At 42.9% G+C, this 23494-nt stretch overlaps 2 protein-coding genes across 5 annotated transcripts in view; one reads left to right on the plus strand and one right to left on the minus strand.

Moving 5' to 3' along the window:
• Positions 1 to 174: 174 nt before the first annotated feature.
• Positions 175 to 9970, plus strand: ncoa5 (nuclear receptor coactivator 5). The gene is made up of 13 exons (XM_047339413.1): positions 175 to 348; positions 1482 to 1541; positions 2876 to 3149; positions 3337 to 3444; positions 4215 to 4278; positions 5832 to 6085; positions 6225 to 6273; positions 6354 to 6475; positions 7128 to 7260; positions 7424 to 7641; positions 7731 to 7935; positions 8114 to 8205; positions 8943 to 9970. The coding sequence occupies exons 3-13, from the start codon at positions 2981 to 2983 to the stop codon at positions 9503 to 9505; spliced, it is 1977 nt and encodes a 658-aa protein (XP_047195369.1). The 5' UTR covers positions 175 to 348; positions 1482 to 1541; positions 2876 to 2980; the 3' UTR covers positions 9506 to 9970.
• Positions 9971 to 12891: 2921 nt separating this feature from the next.
• Positions 12892 to 23494, minus strand: part of slc12a5a (solute carrier family 12 member 5a) — a 133273-nt gene continuing 122670 nt past the window's right edge. For 2 of the 4 annotated variants that reach the window (XM_035152607.2, XM_035152611.2), the window contains exons 14-26: positions 23298 to 23396; positions 23055 to 23174; positions 22235 to 22339; positions 21785 to 21953; positions 21406 to 21601; positions 20798 to 20967; positions 20408 to 20539; positions 19674 to 19781; positions 19097 to 19222; positions 17468 to 17700; positions 17264 to 17278; positions 16888 to 17021; positions 12892 to 16376 (exon numbers count right to left, since the gene is read on the minus strand). In XM_035152607.2, the coding sequence (XP_035008498.1) occupies positions 16285 to 16376; positions 16888 to 17021; positions 17264 to 17278; positions 17468 to 17700; positions 19097 to 19222; positions 19674 to 19781; positions 20408 to 20539; positions 20798 to 20967; positions 21406 to 21601; positions 21785 to 21953; positions 22235 to 22339; positions 23055 to 23174; positions 23298 to 23396 (1699 nt within the window). In that variant the 3' untranslated portion in view covers positions 12892 to 16284. The remainder of the gene's footprint in view (positions 16377 to 16887; positions 17022 to 17263; positions 17279 to 17467; positions 17701 to 19096; positions 19223 to 19673; positions 19782 to 20407; positions 20540 to 20797; positions 20968 to 21405; positions 21602 to 21784; positions 21954 to 22234; positions 22340 to 23054; positions 23175 to 23297; positions 23397 to 23494) is intronic. The other 2 variants (XM_035152610.2, XM_035152608.2) reach the window with 2 other exon arrangements.

Consider the following 23494-nt stretch of genomic DNA (forward strand, 5'->3'; position numbering starts at 1 on the left):
AAGCAAATAATTCAATAAAAATGGGTGCACAATATGATGATTGAAAAATAAGTGCGTGTACAATGTGTATACATGCGTCATAAACACCACTGTGGGGGAGTTTCAACATTTTCACCTGAAATCAACCCGAACAACCAGTCATTTTACATGTGGCCACTCGGGGGGGATGTGGACAAACGATGGCTGCTGTGGCCACAGCGGAGGAAGCGGAAGTGACTTTGTGTTGCGCTGAATCAAACAGAAGAAGAAGAAGCAGCAGCAGCTTTGTGAGGAGACCGCGATACAAACCCGCCGTGTGTCCGCGGCCATTAGCTTCTGGGAGCGGAGAGAAAAAAAGACACGTAGAACGTGAGTGAGTCTGTTCTTGTGTCTTCAACGCGACGGACACGCGGTGCGATACGCGTTTAATTCCACGCAGCCAAACGTGTAAGCTGGAGGTTTTTAGCTCGATGATAACCAGCAGCTAATGCGAAGCAGCTAACAGTCCGGCTAGCTAACACAGCTGCGTGCACTCACCGACACAGACGCGACCCACATGAACGTTGTTACTCTGTAGTGACTGTGTTTTTATTGTGTGGATTAACCTAATTAACATGTTTTTTTTATAAACTCATACAACCCGGTGATGTGATGCATGTTTCGTCATGTGCATCGGGACCGGCTCGTTCGGTTTTTGCTTCCCCACTCAGCAGCTAAGGGAAATTCAATGTGCAGCCTCCCGGATTGTCCCTCATTTCTACTGTTGTGAGATGTAAAAACGTTTAAATCAAAACCTCTTTTTAAAAAAAATAACCGTTTCAAACTACCTACCCTCATGTGTCTGCAGTATTCAGCTAATTCATTGCACTACTTTAATTGCTTCTTTGCACAATTTGCACCGTTCAAAACCCAGAGAACCAGATGACGTGTACATATACTGTTGTTATTATTTGTTTTATTTGAATCGTTCTCTAACTCATTCATTCAGTTTGTTGTTGTCCTCTCTAGCTGTGTGTCCATTTCTACACTGAGAGAAATGTAGAACACGAGTTGAATTCCTTCTATGTGTTGGCAATACTAGGCAGATACATCTGATTCTCCTTCTTGACCACATCGTAGCTTCAATACTCACATTTATCAGACCTGGTATAAATTATTATTAATTTTTAAATCTATGAAACCTTTTCCCTTTTTTTTGTGACAATGTAAAAAAGAGATATGGGGTTTTGTCCCTCATCCAGATTTAACAAAAACCTCAGATCCGTCACTTGCAACTTCTAAATCACAGATTTGGGAAAACCAACGTGTGGTGTTAAAGCTTTCTGTGGTGCTGTGTTGTGATGAACTCGTCTCACATACAGAACATGGCTGCTTTCTACTAGTTTCTCCTTTCTACTAGACGTAACCCCTGTAGTATATAAAGCTGCTTCGGACGTCTTAAAACAGTTGAAGGAATGTATTTCTCAACCTTTTTGTAAATATTTAATTTTCTTTCTCTCTAGGCACTTGGGGTTGTTAAATTATGTGGACACAGAATCCAGGGTATCCAGCGTCAAGTTAAGGTATGTCAGGGGTCGCTCCCCCAAAAGCTTTCTGTAAATTACATCCACAACTGTAATGCAACTAAATGCTTTCACCTCCCAATTTCTTCTAATGTTTGTGTGTTGTTACTGAAATCAACCAGGCTCTCTTTTCCTGAAATCATTTAACTTTGTCCCACCCAGGCCACATAAAAATCTAATTATCCTCAAGATTCTTATGAAGTTTTCCCGAAAAAACGTATTTGGGCCATTTCAGAGCAACCTGAAGCTCATGATTTCATTTCAACTCTGCGATTTTCCTGAAGCCATTTTTACCATTTCAAGCGAAGAGGACGATTTGAACAAACGCCGGGGTTCTATTTGTAGAAAACACCGTTCGAAACCCGTCTCCAAGGTTATTTCATGCAATCTTGCAGACCTAGAGGGGCATTATTTCTTACAACCAAATAAATAATTGAGGTGCTACATTCAAAAAATTTTAAACTACTTATTGCCACGTTGTGTTGGTAATTTCACAACCTTACAGCATACCATGCTCCACAATTGACGCTGTGTGTTTTTATGGGCATATGTGCCATTTGCTCCAACAACGGCACTGCAACTTTACGGTTTTATTTTGCGAAAGTCAACCACTCAAAGCCGTTTTAAAAATTTACGAGATTTCCACTGAAAAATATATACGTGAGCTCAAATGGATTCAAATCGGTCACCAATGGGACGCATTTATATTGATTCACCACCTGCAGAAACGTCTGAGCTCGGCATCAAATGGATTTTTCGAGATGCAAAATTTGTCATTTTCAAAGACGAAAAAAAGAAAGCAAAGGTTGATGCACGTGCAGATTTAACACCTCACGCAGTACCGCAGACGCTGCACGCCGAGCAACAGATCCGTCCCAAACCACAAAGCGACGTGAAATTGTAGGTGGGTGATGTGAAGCGTTTACATCCCTGCACGCACAAATGTTGGGTTGCAATACCAATTTTTCACTGTGGATTTGCTTTTATTTTTTAATATACTCACCATTAATAATGAAATGTCTTGAATTATGCCACACTTCAAGGCAAGATCAATATGCAGAGTTAAATGGAGCAAATAACTTGCCATGCTAATAAGTGTGGGAGAAATGCCGGGCACAATAAATAATATAATACATTATATAGTATGAATATAAAAAAACAATTCTGGAGATTTGAAAAGCACTGCTTACTTCAAATTCGAGTATTTGCTGCTTGTGAAAAAGAATTTGCAGCTGCATTTGCATTTCCTGTCTCACTTTGATGACTGTTGCTCCACTAAAACTTCTCCCTCCAAGGAACTTGATCTCTTATTTTACCTCACTGACATGTTTCAGGATCTTGGACGTCAATTTTAAGAAGCTTATTAGCGACCGAACCAAACTTTTTCAAGCATTTGAGACAAACGAAGAACGAACCCAGTTGAACCTCAGGATCAAGTCATGTCTCACCGAAGAAGCCGCAGCCCATCGCCAGGAAACTTTTCACGCTCCTGCAGCAGTAATGATCCTCGGGATTTGGAGAGAAGGATTTTCGTGGGGAATTTGCCGACCTCCGACATGGAAAAGAAGGATTTAGAAGAAATGTTCGGCCCATACGGGAAAGTTATCGGTCAGTAAAGAACACAATATAAGCGAGTTTGATTAAGACTACTACAATATTTTAGATTATCAGCAATAACTGAAGTCACGTATTCATGAAATATAAGCATGTAAAAATTGATAACTTAGGGTAGGTATCCAAACTGTTCTCCAACCCGATCCTAAGTCTGTACCATTTTAAAATGTTCCTCTTCCAGGCGTGTCCATGTTTCGTGGGTTTGGATTTGTTCAATTTGAACGCATTGAGGAAGCGGAAGCTGCAAAGGCGGCCCAAAAGGGTCGAATATATAAAGGTTATAAAATAGGTAAGCCTCAACTGGACGGAGTGATTGTCTTGCTGAATGGGAAAAGCTTTTAATGGTGTACGGTGATCAACAAATCCAAGCTTGTTAAAGATCAGATTTTCTTTGTGATACACCTTGGCCGTATCATATTAAGTGCTGATCCTGATAATATCTTTGTTGATTTGATTTTAAAAATGCCAGTAGCAAATCTGATGTTTTAAGGATAAATGGTTTAGTAGTAGGTTAATGTTGTGTATGATAGCTTTCCTCATGCATTTAGTCTTAAATACTCAATCAGTATCTTTTCACTGTAAACCTGTCTTTTTGTAGATATGTTGCATTCTGGGCTGACAAAGCAAATAAATAAGTGCACCATTAAATTCTGGCAAAGCCTGAATCTCTAAAATCTCTTGTTTGCAACACAGTCTTTGAATTTCGTCCACCATGGCTCTAAAAGTGGGACTCTTGTGGTTGTGGGAGTTTCCGAAGGATGAATTTCAAGTTGAAAATCTGATTAACATGTTCAAACATTGCTCTCGTTACTTGTCAGATTTGAAGAGGAGCAGAGAATTCCTTGCTTTCTTCATCCTTTACTCAATTCAAATCAATTTGGCAAATCGATTTGCTGCATTTTGACATCTTGTCCAGTTTGGATTTTCAAACTTGGACGTTGGACCTCATTTCATTTGGATCGTGGAATTATTGTCGCGACTTCTCCATTTTGCGTGAACACATGAGCTGCTGATTAAATGTCACTGTTATGTTCAACGTTTGGATTGATTTATTTTCAGATGTAAATATGGCAGTGGAGCGACGGCAAGCTAAACCTCAAATCCAGCAGAGCCCTCCTCGAAGGTAAAGTAACGCGGAATGGGTGTGAAGAACTACCATCGCCTCTGAAAAAAGCGTATTTAGAATTTTCCTCAACTGTCAATCCCACCAGTTGTGGAGTCGCTTGGTGGAAGTTACCGTACAACTAGATGGGTTTGTGATGGTTCATGGGACAAACAATACTTTACTCTAAATTAAAGATTTCCTGCCAAATGACCTTTTTAATGCTCGTGTGCGTGAGTTGTGTCACATATTTAGTTACTGAAACGGCTTCCGGGAGCCAAACACGTGCGTTGAAAAAAACGGGTTTTAAAGGATGTTCACATTTGCGGTTTCTCATCAAAATACATTGTGTTTCGCTTGACGCCAAATAATAACTGTTGGATCATTTTCCTTCCTCGAACAGAGCTTATTTTAGGATTTCAAAACGGCAGTTGGGTCCTAAAGTCTGATTCCACACTAAACGTCTCAAATCGCAACTGTAAATCGACCTGGCTGTCGGCTCGTTGGCAGCAGCCACCCGCTACGTTTCTGGACACGCTGCCATGAGCGACTGTTGATGAATGGAATAAGATAAAACCACAAACAGGAATGTCGCCTGCATTTCTTAACAACGTACCTTCACTACGGGGAACCACATGTAAAGGACATTTCTCCGTTGCGCAATTAGTTGTCAAAAACCAGCATTACGCTTGTTGGTCAGTTACTGTGAGACTTGAACGTTGATACTTCTGTGTGGTGCCACTTAAACAAGCTTAAACACTCGTCCAGGGCAAGTTCGCGGGTTCGGTTTGGGACGTGCACATACCAGTTCAAACATGTATGATGGTTATTAAAGTATGATCCTTGATCCATTCTTTATGCTAAAAGGAATGTGGATCGGCCTAAAAATATATCCTTTGTCTCCCAAGCTGCTTTAACAGCAGTGAGCAACGTTTTCAGGGTCCTGGATAGAAAGTGAAGACTTAATGAGGATTGGAAAAATACAGAAAGTTCTTCAGTTTACTTCTACATGGATACCCTGGTCAAAAGACTAGACACCAAAGTCACTCGTTTATATTTGTCGTTATTTCTTGGGTGAAAACGTGAAGCAAACGTACTTGGAAACGGGAAACGTTCCTTGGAAAGGAAACGTCTCTTGCTGAAACAACGCAAATCATCATAAGCAAACTCGTCTAAACGGCACAAAACACACAGCCTTTTTCCTAAAGGCTTAACAACCAGGGCACTTGTGTATTTTCAAGAGCTGGATTTATGGTCGGTGAAGCACAAATGGTCGACAAGTCAATATCGTTGCGTTCAAGGATCAATGGAAATTAAAAAAACCTTTGAAAGGACACCCGCCGCAGTCGCCTCCTGGATTGAATTTGCGCTAATTCCCTGTGCGAACACGATAGTGGCTTTGTCTTGAGCTGCTTCGGTTGTGTGACTGAATATGTTCATATTGGAGAAATTGACCGTACCAGCTGTAGTCCTTTCCTCACCAGCTGAGGATTGACATTCTTATCACCCTTTAATATCTTATAGGCTGCCTAACCTCTAAGTGTTCTTGGACTAATTGATTACATTTCTCTCAGGGCCCCATACAGCAGTTACGGGGACAGCAAAGAGCCACGGCCTCGGTCCCGTTCACCTGTTTATGGGCGCGACGGACGTGATGGACGTGAGCACCGCGATAGCCGCGATGGGAGGGATTCAGCTCGGGAGGCGAGGCCAGCCGGCCACTCTCGTGACCACGATTACCGCTACCGTAGCTCAGAGGCCAGAGACAAGGACCCCAGAGGTGACCCGAGAGCTGACCTGAGAGCTGACCCAAGGGGGGACCCTAGAGGTGACCCCAGAGCTGACCTCAGAGGGGACCCCAGAGCTGACCCAAGGGGGGACCCAAGAGCTGACCTCAGAGCGGACCCAAGGGGGACCCCAGGGCAGACCTCAGAGCTGACCTGAGAGGGGCCCGAGCGACCCCAGAGCGGACCCCAGAGCGGACCCCAGAGCGGACCCACGGGATCCTGCATTCAGGTGACACATTCTGCCCATCAGTTGAAAATCTAGAGTTAAGTGTTAACGTTTTAGTCTCAACCTGAAATGTGTCCACACAGCAGAGAAGACTTGGACAGATTCTACCGCAGCGGCAGCGGAGCAGAGGAGTATTACCGCAGGAAGGATGAACCCTACAGGGACCCTTACAGAGACCCCTGGAATGGACGTCGTGAGCCAGAGGGTAAACATACAGTTGTAATGAAATTATTGTGTGTGTGTGTGTGTGTGTGTGTGTGTGTGTGTGTGTGTGTGTGTGTGTGTGTGTGTGTGTGTGTGTGTGTGTGTGTGTGTGTGTGTGTGTGTGTGTGTGTGTGTGTGTGTGTGTGTGTGTGTACACACACACGTTTTCCACCTTTAAGTTGGAACCTCGAGAAGACTTGGATGGGGTCGAGCAGCCCTCGTCATGTTGCAAGCATAACACATGTATGCATAACACGTGTGTGTGTATATATATAAAAAATAAACACTTTTAAAAAGATAAAAACAGAGAATAAATAGAAAATGATAAAAGCAATAAAACGTTAGTTATCATAACTATTTGAGAATCACACTATTGAATATTATGTGGGATGAAATCAAGGTCTCAAACTCGACCGGAGTTGAAAGCCGGTGAGAAGTTTCTCTTCAGTGATGATTTTAAACGTTTCATGGATCTGAGCAGTTCTGATATGAAGTAATCGATTACACAGATTCTTGAAATGTGGGTTCTGATCGTTTTCATGTTAATGCCAGAATGTGACGTTAGCAGATTACATCAGTTTAGAATCGTACTTTGAATACAAAATAAACTCTACAGACATTAAACTTTCCATTCTCCTTCACCTCCTGTACAGCAGAGGATCGAGCTCGACCGGAGGAGCGTCGGCGTAATGAGTTGTATCGACAGTATTATGAAGAGCTCCAGCGGCGCTATGACACGGACCGCCCCGTCGACTGCTCTGTGATCGTCGTCAACAAGGCACAGAAGTAAGTTCACTCTCTTGATTGAGAGGCTGGTGATACTGGACACCTCTCTGCAATGTCCTGTAATTACATGATATGTTTTCATTTCATATGGCTCCTGTTTGTGTGTGTGTGTGTTTGTGTTTGTGTGTGTTTGTGTGTGTCCGTCTGCTTGTGTGTACCTCTGCTTTGAAAATAACTGTAGGGAGTATGCTGAAACGGTCGGGCGGAAGGTCCGCGATCTGGGCATGGTGGTGGACCTCATCTTCCTCAACACGGAGGTCTCCCTGACCCAGGCTCTGGAGGATGTGGGCCGAGCCCGCACTCCCTTTGCCATCATCATCACCCAGCAGCACCAAGTGCACCGGTCCTGCACCGTCAACATCTTGTTTGGCACGCCACAAGGTAACAGCACAACACCACAATAAGAACCTGATCTAAAATCTGCATCAACTTCTGTTGTTTAACACATTTTTGTCTCTTTGTCGCCGCAGAACATCGAAACATGCCGATGCAGGATGCCATGATGCTCGTTGCCCACAACTACGATTCTTACAAAGTAGAAAACCGCGAAAAAGAGCGCGAGGAGATTGCCAGGAAGGCCGCCAAGATGGCCGACGATGTATTACTCAGGGAGCCCGACAGAGAGAGCCACCCCATCTCTGTGCTCACTGGCATCACACTGCTGTCTGAAAACAGGTATCAGCTTCATCACCTTGGAGTGTCGTCGATAATGAAACATTTGTAGAAACTGGAGCTTTGGGGAATCGAACATGAAACATGTCGGATATATTTTCATTCAGACCTGCAGCTTCTCAGATAATTCAAAACCTGAAACACTTGCAGTAATTCAAGTTTCTCTCTGGTTTCTGTGTAGATTTGTAACCCCCGAGGAACTGGACAGTCTCATCGCGTACCTGAAGGACAAGCGAGTCCGTCTGGTACGAAGTTCTACGGACCCGCTTTCAGGTAGGAACTTTTAAATGAGCAAGATTGGTTAACTTTTTCCAGAAGTCTTAAAACTGATCTGTGGATAATGAGATTCTTAAAGTGTGAATTGACAGTGGACGTAAAGAAATGCAGTTATTTTCTGTGACGAAACATATTCAAAATTTTTGCTTAAGTAAGAATTTTCTAAATTTAGTCTCTTATGTAAAATTCCCAAAATTTCCACAGAAACAGTTTTTCCACTGAGCTGAATAAAAGCGATATTGACAGTTAGTTTGATTTGAGTCTGATTTACCGATAACATCGACCAAAATGAGCCTTTCACGTACAGATTGTTATCTATGTCTTTGTTTGATAATATGAGAACTTTTATTTAAACAAATGCAGAAAAGATGCTTTTACGGTTCTGTTCTACGTTAAAAATAACATTGAATTCCTTCAAGTTAAAAATATTTGGTTGTAGTTTTCTTTTTCTTTATATTTATTTTGATATAGTTCATGATTAAAGTGTAAAATATCAAACCTCATTAACATTTCTTTGTGAGAAGGGTTTATTAACAACTCCTCTAAATATCGGCCGATATATCTGTAATTGGCTTCTGAAAATCCATATTAGTCCGGCTCTGGTTTTGGTCACACGCCCCTAACAGTGGAATAATTACTGCAACTAGAAACTCTTCCACGTTCGCCCGTACACTGAAAAGCATTAGTTAAGTTTGTTGATGCAGCTCATTCAAACTGAATGTTTGTCCCTGCAGCTCCAGTCCACGCTGCAGCTCCAGCAGATGTCCCGTCCTCGGCTGTAGGACTGCCTTCTTCCTCCCATTCTGCTCTCGCACCCCAACAGACGAGCCACCTCGGTTTATCCGCCGCTCCCAGCGCCCCGACTAACTCCAGCCATCAGCAGGAGCTGCAGGCCAAGATCCTCAGCCTGTTCACCAGCGGCGCTGGCTCATCAGTCAGTGCTGGAGGCCTTCCCTCCTCCGTCTCCCAGTCACAGGCCTATGGCTCCCTTGGCCTGCCCCCCTCCCAGGGCCTACCCCGCCCCGCCATGTCCGCCCCTCCTGCAGCTGTATCCCAGGGTTACGGCGCCCCACAGGGCCGGATGCCAGTTGCACCAATGGGTCAAAGGCCCCCCGGCTCGACTTCAGGTATCAATTTTGACAACCCGAGTGTCCAGAAAGCTCTGGACACACTGATCCAGAGCGGGCCGTCTCTGAACCACCTGGTGGGCTCCGGGGCCTCTCAGCAGCCGCCGGTCCGACCGGCACAGAGCATGGGCCAGGCCCCGTCTATGTCCATGTATCCCCGACACTACTGACAGGCTGCGGCAGATGATTTCCATCTCCTAACGCGAAGCCCACTTTTCCCCCTTGTACGCGTAGACACCACGATCGATTCTCTGAAGTGAATTTACCAGCTGTGTATAGGTAGACTGTTGGAATGTTTTTGTAAACTGCTTTTTAATTTTGTTTTTTTTAATTATTATTAATCTCTTTATTCTTGGCAGTGTTCTCACTTGGTAAAATTTGATGATTTGTAAAATTTTTGTTTTCAATTATTATTATTAACCAGGAGACAGTTGATTCTTCTTATGTGTGGTTTAAATAATGAAGATATGTTGCATGTGTAAAGTACATCTTGGCCCTTGATGGACACTTGTGTTGTTTTCCAACCATGACCTCTTGTGTGTTTTATAGTTTTGCAGAGTCTATTAATTTGTAACAAGTTTTCATTCTCAACAAAGACGTGATTAAAAACTCGAGACACAGTCGCTGTAATAAAATGGTATTGGTTTATTGCATTTTGTGCTGACAAATCTATAAAATGGAACGGGTATCGCCAGAAGCCATAGAGATATAAGCATTTGAAATGTAAGATAAAACTACTTTTTCCTCTTTTCAATGTACCATGAAACACAATAGAGAATAATACATTAGTTTTTTTTTTATTTTAGAATATTTAACTTACACTGACACAAAAAATAAACACCTCCACACTAACTGTACTTGATTTATTTACACGTAGCCCCGTCCCACCCTCACCCACAACCACCCCCGCCCCCAGCAGTTACAAGTGCACATGTACACACATACACACTCCCACAGAACTGAAAAGAACACACTACAGCGTTACCATAAGACTAGGTACAGTATCAAGTAAGAGTTAATGAACTGTTCAGAATGGAGGAAAAAGAAAATTCATATTAGTGACGTTTTGATACAGGTGTTTTCTTTCTGTGTATATACTGTGATTATCATCTATATCTACAGCCGTTGCATTTTTAAAGCATCCATACAAAATGTCTCCCACGACTCCAGTGAATTAAAAACACATCTGGACAGTGACGAGGTTCCTCTGGGGGGAACCACTGGTTTTTCAAATGAAAAACTGGATTTTCAAAAGGTTATAGACACTTTTAAAGGAAAAGACATTTTGGAAAATACACATATTTCCAATACCACTCATGTCAAATATAAAGCTCGCTACCTCTAAATATTACTAATTAATTGAAGTGTCACAAAAACCTGAATGTAAAAATGACAAATTGCTGTTTGGTGAGATTTTATGTAACGGACCATTCCCTTGCCTCCACTGGTTGCCTAGCAACAGTTACCAGGCAAGATACTGGTCCACTCAACAGCTTTGTGTCATTTACATTTTGAATTTTTGTCCAAATTGAACAAACCAGATTTATAAAGGTATTATTTAAGAGATGCTGATTGGCTGGTTTTGCTGCCTGTGGATGGTGTTTAGCTACTAATACCAAGTACCAACCAGTGGCAAGAAAACCAATCAGCAATATTTCCCCCCCCAAAAGTTGAACTTTTCCTTTAAAAGCTGCCCGATCCCTAAATTAAAAACCTATTTTGGTGATAGTTTTATATTTAATACAGTTATAGAACCACAGCTGGTGATTAAAAAGGTTTAAATATTAGCAAATTGAACACTAGCAGGCATATCTTTAAATACTTTGGCACTTCCCGATAGTTATATCCTTTAGAATAAAATATTCCCGTGTAGTAACCGATAACTGCTACGAACTTTAGTGAGGAGGTGAACAGGATTTACTGATCTGATGTCTAATTCACTGGAGCACATCGTTGTCACACTTATCATTAAACTGAAATATACTTTGGTAATCAGTTCATCTGAATATAACGTTTGACACCTCAACAAATCTACCATAAAAATAGAATCTGTTACTATAATAATTATAATAATATAATAATAATTAATAATATTCATCTCGGATACAATGATTGGCCAGTCCTAAGGAAAGAGGAAAAAAACAAACGCATCTAGTAGAAAGAAAGGTTTGTAACTAATAGAAACAAAATACTTTTATACCACAAACACCCAATATATTTTCAATACACCTTGTTCAGGGTAATTGCATGCATGCACTGAGATACACAACATAACTGGACCACGGCTCTGCCTGCACTCCAGTGATAGCCACTTCAAAGTTTTTTTAAAAATCTTCTCTGACTCCCAGAGAGCTCGACTGTGTGAAATGTAAATGCAGCTGTTTGTGTGTTAACCCCCCCCCCCAGCATCAGGCACATCTGTCCGACGCTGGAGGGAACGATCTTATCTCAGCCTCAGACTGTGTGACCTCTCTGCAATAATCTGGGATTTTGTCTTTATTTTTATTTTTTACTTCCTCTGTTGGCGTCTTTAAGGAAATCCTCCTCAACCCGGTAATAGATGTGTTTCAGAGCCCTTAATATCCATTGAAGGATGGAGACTGAGTAATGATCACCGGCAGCTTTGTCTCATGCTACAGTTTGTGCAGGCGAAGGATCTGATCTGTGTCTGTGGATCAGTCTGGGAGGGGGGGGGGGGACATGCTGGTTTCTCAGTGGGGGTGGGAGGGAGGGGGTGGCTATGTGGTGATGTCCAAGCAGAGCCGGTGCCAGAATTGGAAGCGCGAGTTTTATATTCTTTGATCATTTTTCAGAAATATACTGCAATCACATTTAAAATACAGAGCTGGGGGGTGAGTGGGGGGGAGGTGGATTTAGTGGTCTGGGGTGGGGAGGCCAAGGGTGGATTTTGAAGGGCAGATGGGGGTGTGGGGAGGATGGGGAGGATGGGGAGGATGGGGGAAGGCTCACCTCACAGATTGAGTGACAAAGCACTACAGATTGTTAACAGTTACTGTTTTTCTTTTTCAAGGAGTTCGGCAAGAGAAAGGACAGAGAAGTGATGCATGCTGGGATGTCAAGTAAAAACGCTCAAATGGTGAGGATGGGGATGAGATCAGCAGGAAGGTCTCTGGGTCACTGCGGTTCACCACTGCAGTGGATCCTGGGATATAAGATGGTCCGAGCTGGCTGTAATACACTCGTGTGCTGTGGGGGCAGAGTTTGTTCAAACCCCCGGCACCCGCCCCCACCCACCCACGTTTCTGCAGACCCATCCTGTCACAGAGTGCCCCCACCTCCTCAGTGTTAAAGTGCTTCGCTGTCTCAGCCACGTTTGGGATGAACACTCGAGACCTTTAAGGTCCGTGCGACCCGGCGACAAACATTCGGATGAGATAAGCGACGGCTGACGCCTCCAGGTTGTTTGTGGAAATCAAAAGCTTGAATGAGAGGTTTTTCCGATGTGAGAACAATATTGCACATAATCATCTTACAAAACTCTAAGACTTCGTCCACAGTGATAGAACAGTGTACAACAAAAGACAACACCAGTCGGTTACAGTGTCTCTGACTTGAGTGATATATATTTACACGGGTGAAGTTACCGTCCTCCAGGCCCATTCATTCGCAAACTCATAATCTCCTTTTTACGTTACATAAGACTACTTGAGCGAGAGTGGAATATAACAAGGAACAATATAGTGAACTCATACTTTTTCTTATTTTTTTGCAAAAGACTTGTTTCTCAAGGTCAAGCCAAACTACTCCCGAGTTCTCAAAGTGTCCGACCTCTGACCTCCGCACCTTGAACAGTAAAGTCATCACTATAGAAACCACTAAAACAAATACTGCCACATAGTACCATGCAAACAGCAATTATAAAACACTTAGAATTCAATAAATAAACTCATTTCCCACAAACGTCTCCCATAAACATCAGATATATTTTCTTTTTGAATAAATTTAAAAGGCTCAGTTGATGCAGGCAATGTTGTGGAGACGATCCCAAAACAGCCATGTTCTTCAAAACCCCTTTTTTTCTGTCGAGAGTTAAGTCGACAAGCTCGATAAAGAAAATCTTCATGAGTCGGCAGCCGGAAATCTTAGAAAACTGGGAGTGGCTGCTCCTTCACTGTCACAGGGGTCAAAGGTAGGTGTGTTAAAAACGTTTCCCAAACACTAACGTGAAGCAGATAAACCAGAAATACTCATATTCCAACATATTTTGGCATTTTCTTTGCGTAAATGAACAACCTGTCACTTTTAAAATTCACTTCAGTGATGGGGTCAAAGGTGAGAATAATCACGAGAGCATTTCTTTGTTGAAAAAGAGAATCAAAGGGTGAAGAGTTTGCCCTCAGCTGTCATATTAATATATAATATTGCATCAAGGTTTTCAGTGTCGATTTCTAATAAAAACAAAAAAGCGAACCCTGTCCAGAGATCACAAGCCGAATGGTTCCAGGTCCTTGTCCTGTAGACGACCCCCCCACCGCTGATATGTATGTCTATACCCTTTATCTCTTTAAAGTCACTCTAGTTATTTACAGTACAAATAAATCTATTGATACTAGCAGCATTCACAACATACGGTCCGACATTCAAGCAACACTAAAAACATTGAATACTGTTTTTTAAATAGTTCTACAAACTAATTTGTTTTGCTTTCCTATATCGTATATATATATGTATAGATATATCTATATATATATATGTATTTGTTTATATTTATATTTCTACTACGAGTGCAAATGACCAAAAACAGTTTCTTTTAGAAAAGAAACAAAAGATATTGAAAGTAAAGTGACAGCTGTCCTTGGTCAGAGTGAGATGGTTCTGGAATTTTTTTTTTAGAACACTTACGAAATCTACATATACAAAATATATGTGTAAAAAAATAAATAACATGATCACATGAGTCCGGATTTATTCGACTATTGCACATTCCTTCCAAGATGCACTTTTTTAAATTTCTTCTTTTAAACCTAAATATGATTTTTCTCACCAGTCATTCAGTCAGGGACGTGAGTATGTGTGTGTGTGGGTTTGTGTGTGTGTGTGTGTGTGTGTGTGTGTGTGTGTGTGTGTGTGCGTGTGCGTGTGCGTGTGTGGCTCTAATCTTAGCCAATCTAGAGGATATAAAATCACTGGAGAGTCTACTGCATAGAGTTCAGTCTTGTGGACAGAGCGAGTTTCCCAGCTACAGCAGCCGTTGTCCTCCCTACTGGTTCAGACCCGACCCTGCAGACGACCAGTGGACAGATGTTCAGACACATCTGTACGAGCTGATGTGACTCACCGTGTTGTCTGAACATCTTCTTCCATCATCCCCAGGGCCACTTTCTAACCACAGCGTCGTCACCACACCAGTTGCACCCAACACACCTCTGGTCCCTCTGACTTATCCAATAGAATCACTATGTCTCTTTGAAAAATACTTTGATATGGCACGTGTACGTCTCTAAAATTTGGCAAAAACAGCGATAGATCTTTGAGTGACAATCAGAAAATGAGATTACAACGATCTGATCGCGTCAATATATGTGTAACTTCTATATATAAACATAAAATACGTATATTTGCTCTATAAGATGAAAAAATAACATTTATCGGTGATCTTTTTAAGCGGTGAGCTCGTCGAAAGTTCACTCGTTTTTTTCCCGCGCAGTGCGGGTGCAGGTGCTCGTGGTGGTCACGGTGACGGTTATGACGGGAGCCGAAGCCATCCAATAAATAAATCAATCCAATAAATAAATCAATAAATAAAGAAGTAAAGTTTTCCGAGCCGTGTCTCTGAGCGACGGAATGTTTCCTCTCCACTAGAAGCTTTTTAGTATGTCACAAAAATACTACACTCATACTGAACAATGCGCCAGAGCTTGTACATTATTTACAGTGATCCACACGAGGGTCGAGGGGGGGTGCTGGCGATGATGATCTCCTCAGGGGGGGGTGGATTAGTGGCGTTGACCCCACTATCACACCAGCCTCCTGCGAGGAAACGCACAATTCACAGTTTAATCACGTGTCAATCTCTACAGACTAAGCTATAGCCTTGTTGAATCTTTTCTTTTTTTTTTTGGCACTAACAGTGGCGACAGGGATAAAACAGCCACTAAAGAGATGAGTTGAGAAGGAGGATGGGTGGAAAGACAAGTGATGGAGTAGAAACACACACACACGCGCTTGTGAGGATTTCATGCGAAAAAAGGAATTGAGCAAGTTGGAGGTAAATCTGCAGGTTTGATCCACGTGCTGGTTCAGTCTTCTCCTCCGAACATGGATGTGAATGTCACAGTTCATACGCAGCTGTCTCCTCCTCCTCTTCCTCCTCCTCCAGCCACTGGTCCTGACTGAAAGTGTCCGATCACCACACTGGAACCAACAACCTGCACAGAGCTCATCGCAGCTCTCGTTCTTTCAGAGCAGGAGCTGGTTCCACGTCTTGCTCATATAAAAGCAACACAAATAAGAAGCATCTTCAGACTGAAACAAATACAAACATGCATGTGCGCTCACACCTCAGCCAACAACACACACACACACACACACATACACACACACACACCTCCTCCTCCTCTTCACTGAGCGACTCCGACTCAGACAGATCACCAAAGAAAAGAAAAAAGTCTCTCGAAGGACAAATCTAGACACAGCATCTAAATTGGTCCAGAGCCTACAACAGAGAGAGTAGCTTATGAGACTAGGATGACAGGTGTGGGAGCGGAGCGTGTGATGCTGCTCGTCGGTCTGCTGGGGATGGAGCAGAGAGGTGCTGGAGCTGGGCGGAGCTGTCGGCCGGCAGGGAGAGGATCTCACACAAAGAAACGGTCGTGATGGTGATGATGAGGCAGCGTTGATGAAGGAGCTCAGGTGACACAGGGAGGGGGGCTGAGGGGAGGGTAGAGAGGGGGGCGGGGGGGTGGTAGGGGAGGAGGGGGCTGCTCTTTCAGGAGTAGATGGTGATGACCTCGCGGCCGCCTCCGCGGACCAGGAGGACCCGGTTGAGGCCGTCGGTGAGGACCTCCAGGAACTCCATGTCTGAGGGAGAGGGGTTAAAGAAACTGGAGGAAGCGAAACAGAACAAAACAATACTATAACATATTAATAATCTACAGCCCTTTTACAATATTAATTAATAATAATAATTTTAAGAGAGGTTTTAAAGGGGTCCCTCAGCTCATTGGTTTTCATTTTGCTAATTTATTTTATTGATTCTGTTTTTGCAGTTTTCTCAAAGTGTTGTTTCCATTTTCAGCCCAAAAATTAAACCGTGATTTGACCAATATGACGGCTAGCTGGTGAACATATAGTGGAGCCTTTAAATCAAATCACAAAAAAACTAAATGTGTATATAAATATACAAATATTTGTATATAATTTCCTCTTATTAACTTTAATATATCAGTGCTGTGTTCTGTTAACAGCTCGACTCTGCTGCCCCCAAGTGGACAAAAATGAGATTGCTGCAGATGCAGATGCTCTGATCTGTGGAAACGCAGCTCTGTTTGCACCATGTCAGTAAACCCTCTACTCTCGGGATGAAGGATACAGTTCTCGTCCCCTGTCCGGTTCTTGGGCGGCCCGGGCATGTTGAGGAGGACAAGCTTGGCCTCTGAGGACTTCTTGATGATGACCTCATTCAGCCGGAGCGCTGTGTGCATACGTCGCACATTGAACTGATTCCTGAGAGAAGACAGAGCAAAGAGCAAAGGAGGTCGAGCTCATTCCCACGGACGAAGGCCTGAATAAACAGTATTTTCTTTATTTTAAAGCATGTTATGCAGCATTTCATGATACCAAGCTGGTCGAGGTGACAGATGCTCATTCACACACAAATATTCCACCCTCATGTGCTCATGTGGCCAACTTGGTCAGTATGAGATGTGAATGGACTGAATGGGGTTTGTAGGGACTTCAATACTTACAGGTTCTCCCACTCACTGCAGCGTGGCAAGAAGAGAAACACATGAATAAACTATAAATTCCAAATTCTACAAACAACCCTAAACACCTTTAACAGCGTTCTGGCGTCTCGTATATATTGTGCAGAAGAAAAATAACTCCAGGCTCTTTTTGTCGGTGGGTAATTCACCTTTACAACAGGTAAAAGTTCACTGAGCATCACTCACGGCTTCATGTTGAAGATGTCTTTGATGCCCTCGGGTGTGGCTGCGCCGGGCGGCTTGGCCGGCTCCCCGTCGCACTTCTCAGTCCAGGTCATCTGGACCTGCTCCCCGGGGCTCTGGGCCCCCTCTCCGGGGGTCAGTGGGGTGGCCGGGGTGGAGGGGCTGGCCGGGGTGGTGTTGTCGTGGATGAGCTGGACCTGAGCAGGGGGGGACACAGGGGAAGAGGCCGACTTTGACTATGAGACGAGAGGAAAAAGAGGACGGACGTGGATTTACATGTACAATACATGGGAGGTTCACAGAGTCCCGGTTGAGGTGGAGATGCAGGTAAAGCACAGAGAGCAACAGTGTTTCAGAGAGAGGAGAGAGAGAAGAGAGGGAGAGGAGGGATTGAGAAGAATTATGTTGTGTTCAACTGTACATATCTGTTTCTCTTTTTTAGAATAAGCAGTCATATCATTTCACAAGAAATATTATATTATTCAACAATAATAATTATTATAACTGGTATTTATACAGCCAAGTTAAAAAAGGTCACTTTACATACTAATCAAAAGAAAATCAACAAAAACTAAAAGAACAGAAAACAATAATTACAATGTCCGCTGGAGAGAATGAATCTAAAGTCTTTGTCTTTGTGGAAAATTGAGATTTGAGGAGTTTTTGAAGATTTAATTTCTGGTATCAAATGATTTTACCTTGGACTGAAATTTGCATGTTGAAGGAAAAGTTCAACTACTTGGAAAATATGCTGATTCATTTTCTTACTTAGAGTGAGATGAAACAATTGAAGCCATCATGACTCATATCTTTGTGCTGAATATCAAGCTACTGCCAGCAGCTGTGCAGCTGAGCACAAAAACCAGGGAAACAGTTTTCCTGTCCCAGCCTCAGGAAAACCCTTTGCATGAAAGAGACAGTCAAGACATCACTATGTCAACTATTGTAAATATATACTAACAACAAAACTTTATTTCTATAGCATTTAACTAAACAAGGTTAAAAAGTGCTTTAGAAAATACATGGGAATAAAATAACACAGAACAAAACAAGACTCAACAGAAATGAGCTAAACAACATAAAACATTTAAAAATCAGGTATTAAAACACTTTCCTATAAAAAAATATGTTTAAGCAATGATTTAAAAAAGGTAAAGTGCTGACAAGTCTACTACAAGTGCTGATTGGAAGATCTCAGAGGTTCTGGTAGGTGGATCCTGGTTCCTCCAGTTTACAGTCTCAATGCTATGCTAAGCTAACCAGCTTTTTACTGTACAGACATTATAACTGTATCAAGCTTTTAACCAGAGTCTCAACAAGAAAGCAAACATCTACATTTTCCAAAATTGTTAATATTTATTCAAGTCTTACAGAGTATTAGTTTTTCTATTTTGTCAATGCAGTTTTATATGAACATGTTTTAAGTGTGTGTTACTTTGTTTTATCTTCCAGCACCTTATTGAATTATGTTTTGTTTGTTGATTCCTTGTTTTAAAACTGTATAAAATGGACTCTTGGTTTTATTTATCTCACAACTCAATTTGGGCATTTTTCCAATCTTCCTCGTCATGTGTTAAATCTCCTAAATGTGAGCACACACATGAGGTCGGCTGCTGGAACACCTGATCCTACCTCCTCCTCGGGCTTCTCCTCCTTGGTGGCTGCGGGCGGCTCCTCGGTCACGCTCAGCTGGGTGGTCACAGCGGCCGGGTTCTTGCGGCGGATCGAGCCGCGGGACGAATCAGTGATGCTCTGGATCTGTGATGATACGAATGAAGGAGGGAGAGGAAAGAAGTGATTTGGGCTGAGATGTTGTTTTATGGTACGAAGACATTTAGTGTTTATGAAAAGCAAAACAAGTCCTTGATATCACTGCAAGGATTCACTGTAAAGTAAAAGCGAAGATGATTTTATTGCACTTTATAAATTGTATTGACATAGAGGATCAAGCATTTTAACAGAATTTGAAAGATGTAACAGTGAGATCAATATTTTCTATTTTCTACATCGATCAAAACACCATCATGCTTCCGTCCAGAAAAGCAAACCAGTGCCTGTAGTCAACAGCGATGGAGGGTCCTGCTCAGATTTAACTGTGGATATGCTTTTTGTCCAGAGGGGCAGATGTGTCAGTCAAGACGAATCATGTCCAAGTCGTCTCGTCAAGTCATGTGAAGTTTATGTGCTTTTATAAACCACAAAACTTTACCTCTCTCTCCCGCTCGTTCTTGGTCAAGTTGATCTTTTTAAGCATCTGTGACCGTTGTTCCATCACCAGGGTCTTCTCGTACGTGTAGGCTGAGATGTCGCTGTCGTGCTACAGTGACAATGGAAAGAAAAAGGTTTATTTTTCTGTTATTATCCTCTTACGTCTGATCAAATCTCAAATAAAATATGTTTACATCTGTTTTTAAGAGCCACTCTTGAACGCTGGGTTCAAGAAAGCGGCAAGAAACACGAGGATAGAGGATAGACTACACTTTGGACTGTCTTTGTTCTAATGCTTTCAAGATGTTGTATTTGGAAAGTGACTGAAGTGATAATGTGGATATTAAAAAGCTGGAGAAATGACACCTGGTCACGCTCTGTGTGGATTTGCACGTTGAATTGTTTTCCCCTGATTCCAACCTGGGAAAGATGTCATTTTTAGATACTGCTCGACAATCTGACAAGTACTTTGTTTAAAATATTCTGAGGCCTTAACCCACTCTGCGCTTCATGGTGTGATTACACCAATCAGCAGGCTTCAGTAATGCGGCTGTCAGGGGCAGTCATGCATCCACATTGGCTCCTTGCCTGTGAACAATGCTTATCATGTTTACTGGAGCAACGAGACAAGCCACAGGCAGGTTGGTTCCTCTTGTTACGTAAGCACAAAGATTCAAGTGCTCATAGATCTCTGTATACATGCTTACTGGTATAACACAAGACCGTTTAACTAACCATTTCTACAACTTCCACCATAGCGTCGATACGGAGGTGATAGAGGAATGTGGTCAGGTCCTTTTTCATCTGGATGCTGTTGTCGTCCATCTGGGCCACGGTGAAGATGCGCATCTTGCACTTCCTCCAAACCTGAGGAACAAAAAATAGAAATTCTGACACATTCATTTTATGTCACATGATGGAAGCTGTTTTCTACTCATCTGTTTAGAAATGCAAAAACGGAGCACCTCAGAGTATTTAAACATCAAATTTAACTTCCTAAAAGTATTATTATATAATCTGTAAGAAGCTTGAATCTGGCTGTATTTAGCCTATTTACCATTAAGTTTGTGCTTATGGTCTAAACCTCTTTGGTCTCTTTCTCTAACACTGGCTGTTCCTCAGTACCTTGTGCTGTCGCAGAAGGAAGGGCAGCAGCATCAGCATGCCTCCATCGTGGACGATCCACCACACGTCGATGTGACCCTCAGTGAAGCGCTCTCCATTGGACGGGAAGGCCGAGATGTTCTTCGGCACGAGCATAGCCAGGTGAGCGGCTGTGGTTTCTCTGACCAACTCTGTGCAACGGAAAAACAGATGCAGCCAGCGTTAGCTGCACTACATCTAAAAACTATTTTGGGATTTAGCTGTTTGGCTGTGGTTGACCTCAATGGGAAGTTTTGACACTTATAAGTAGCCACTTTATGCTCATATGGCAAAAAATCTGTTTGTGATGAATAATTCTGCTGCATCATCACATCCTCTTATGTCTGAATATATCCCCCCGTCTCTAAAAACATAACACTGCATGATTAGTAAGATTTTCTTTTGACATTTTTCCTTAGCAGAGGCTAAATAGCAGGTTGAGCTACTCGAAAGCTGGAGCTAGTGGGGATTTTGTCAAGTGGATTTGCTTCAGCTGCAAAAAAGAGCTAAACACCAAATCAGCCACACAAATCAGATTCCGTCCTTTCTGGAGAGAATCACTTTCTTCCTTTTCTTTCCCTGTGACCCACCAATGAAGTTCCTCCAGGTCTGAAGCTCGTCTCCCTGTTTCCAGTTGCGCGGCCACGAGACCAGCACAGCGTTATGTTTCAGGCCTCCCAGCCCGCTGGCCTGGAGCAGGTGGGATGTAGCGTCACGCAGATTCGACGACACGGTCACTTGACAGAAGCCCTTCACCTTCTCAGTCTCCATCAGTTTGTGCAGTGCCTATAAAGATGTGACGGAGAGAACAATTGTTACCAAGGTGAAGATAACAAGTGAAAACCTTAAGTATCAAACCTAGGTACATTTCTAAAAGTCCACATAGTCATCCCTGTAATTGTCAAGAATGATGTGGAGATTTATTATGTTTTGAGAATTTGAAAGATTTAACAGTTAAATGCCTCCGACCTGCTCGGCCCGCTGGGTCTGGCTGTAGTTCTCCAGGTAGGTGCCTTCTAGAGCGGTGCCAACGATGGTTAGACCTTTTCCTGCCTTCAGCTGGTTGGTCAGAGAGAGCAGACGAGGCTGCTCCACGTTCTGCTCGCTGTCTGTACTGACCAGCACTAGCAACTGGGGCCTGTAGAGAGGGGAGAGGAAGTGAAAATACAGGGCAGAAAAAAAGGAGGGAGACAAACAAAGTAGAAAAGGGCAAGAAGAGTCAAATGAAGGCATGAAGAAAGAAATGGCTGAGTTGGCCAAGTAAAAGTCCTAGTTGAGAAAGAGAGACGGAGAAAAACAGCATGAGAGGATCGATGTGTTAATATGGAATCACAAACACTTTTTGTAGTTTGACATCTGAGATGAGGAGAATCGTGGACAAGTGAGAGGATGGCGGGACACGAACGGAGGGTCTCATACCTCCAGTTCTTGGTGTGCGGGGGTTCTTCGTCCAGCCGCATGAGAGCGTAACGCGCAGCGCTCAGGGACAGACCTCGGATCCCGTCGCCCCACTCTTTCTCCGCACTGAGGCACAGAACAAAACACGAACAATAGCTTTATTCATTAGCTGAAGCACTGAAACAAGTCACATTATGCAGTGTGAATAGGGATTGAGCGTCACCGGTAAATGTCAAGTTAGCATAATGTCACTCAGCACAGGGAATCACAGCACTTAAATACTCAGTGTGCGCATGGCTCTGTGCTACTCCATTACAAGCATGGTCGGATTACTGAGCGGGCCTGAGGGGTCAGGAGGCCTGTGAGGATCTACTCAGAGGGACCTTTGGACTGGAGTCTGAAAATGTCTCTTTATATCCAGTGTTAACAAAATATTTAAGTTCAGGGGCAGTTTTTGAACCAGCAGCAAATACTGAGAGTTCGGCTGAACCAGCAAAATTTCTGTGAAAGAGATGCAACACTTTAGAGGGATGTAAAATGTCTATAAAGACACAAAACGATTACAAATAAGGGAAAAATATATACAATGAGATATTGATCTTATTGATATTATAAGGAGGATGTTCTGCGCATGTTTACATAAACGACTAAAGCCCAAAACAAACAGTGGAGCTATAAGTGCAAACAACAATCTCTCTTTTAAACTACAGAGACATTAAAACGATTGTGGCTGTGGGCTTAGAAATCGCACACTTTTAAAATATAGTAGAAACACGCATGCCAGGCAAAGCCAAAAAGCAGCCAGCGTATCCAATCTCTCCTGCGGTTGGACTCCACTCACCCTGCAAACTCAATATACTTGTAGATGGAGCCGGCGATTACCATGGCGACAATGGCATAGTACCAGGAGCAGATGAACATGAGAGTGAGACACAAGCTCATCCCGAGGAAGGACAGAGCCCTGGATACGTAGAGAGAGAGCGACAGATGCAGTTAGACAGAGGGCAAGAGATACAAACACATTTCAGGATTTGAAAATTGATTCAAACACAAGAACCAAGCCCTCTGTATCCCCTGAACTGACCAGTGGTAGAACTTGAAGCGAGGTCTCCAGTTGGGAGTCCTCAGCAGCGTCTGCAGGGCACAGGCCAGGTTCACGAACATGTAGCACATGAGGAAAAACCTGCAGGGGACACAAACACAGAAAGTCACTCTAAAGCTTCTAAAACTCTTCTTATGTCCTGGGATAAAACAGAGAGATGTCACTAAAGCAGTCCAAGG

This window comes from Hippoglossus stenolepis, chromosome 3 (genome assembly GCF_022539355.2).
Source record: "Hippoglossus stenolepis isolate QCI-W04-F060 chromosome 3, HSTE1.2, whole genome shotgun sequence".
NCBI lineage: Eukaryota > Metazoa > Chordata > Actinopteri > Pleuronectiformes > Pleuronectidae > Hippoglossus > Hippoglossus stenolepis.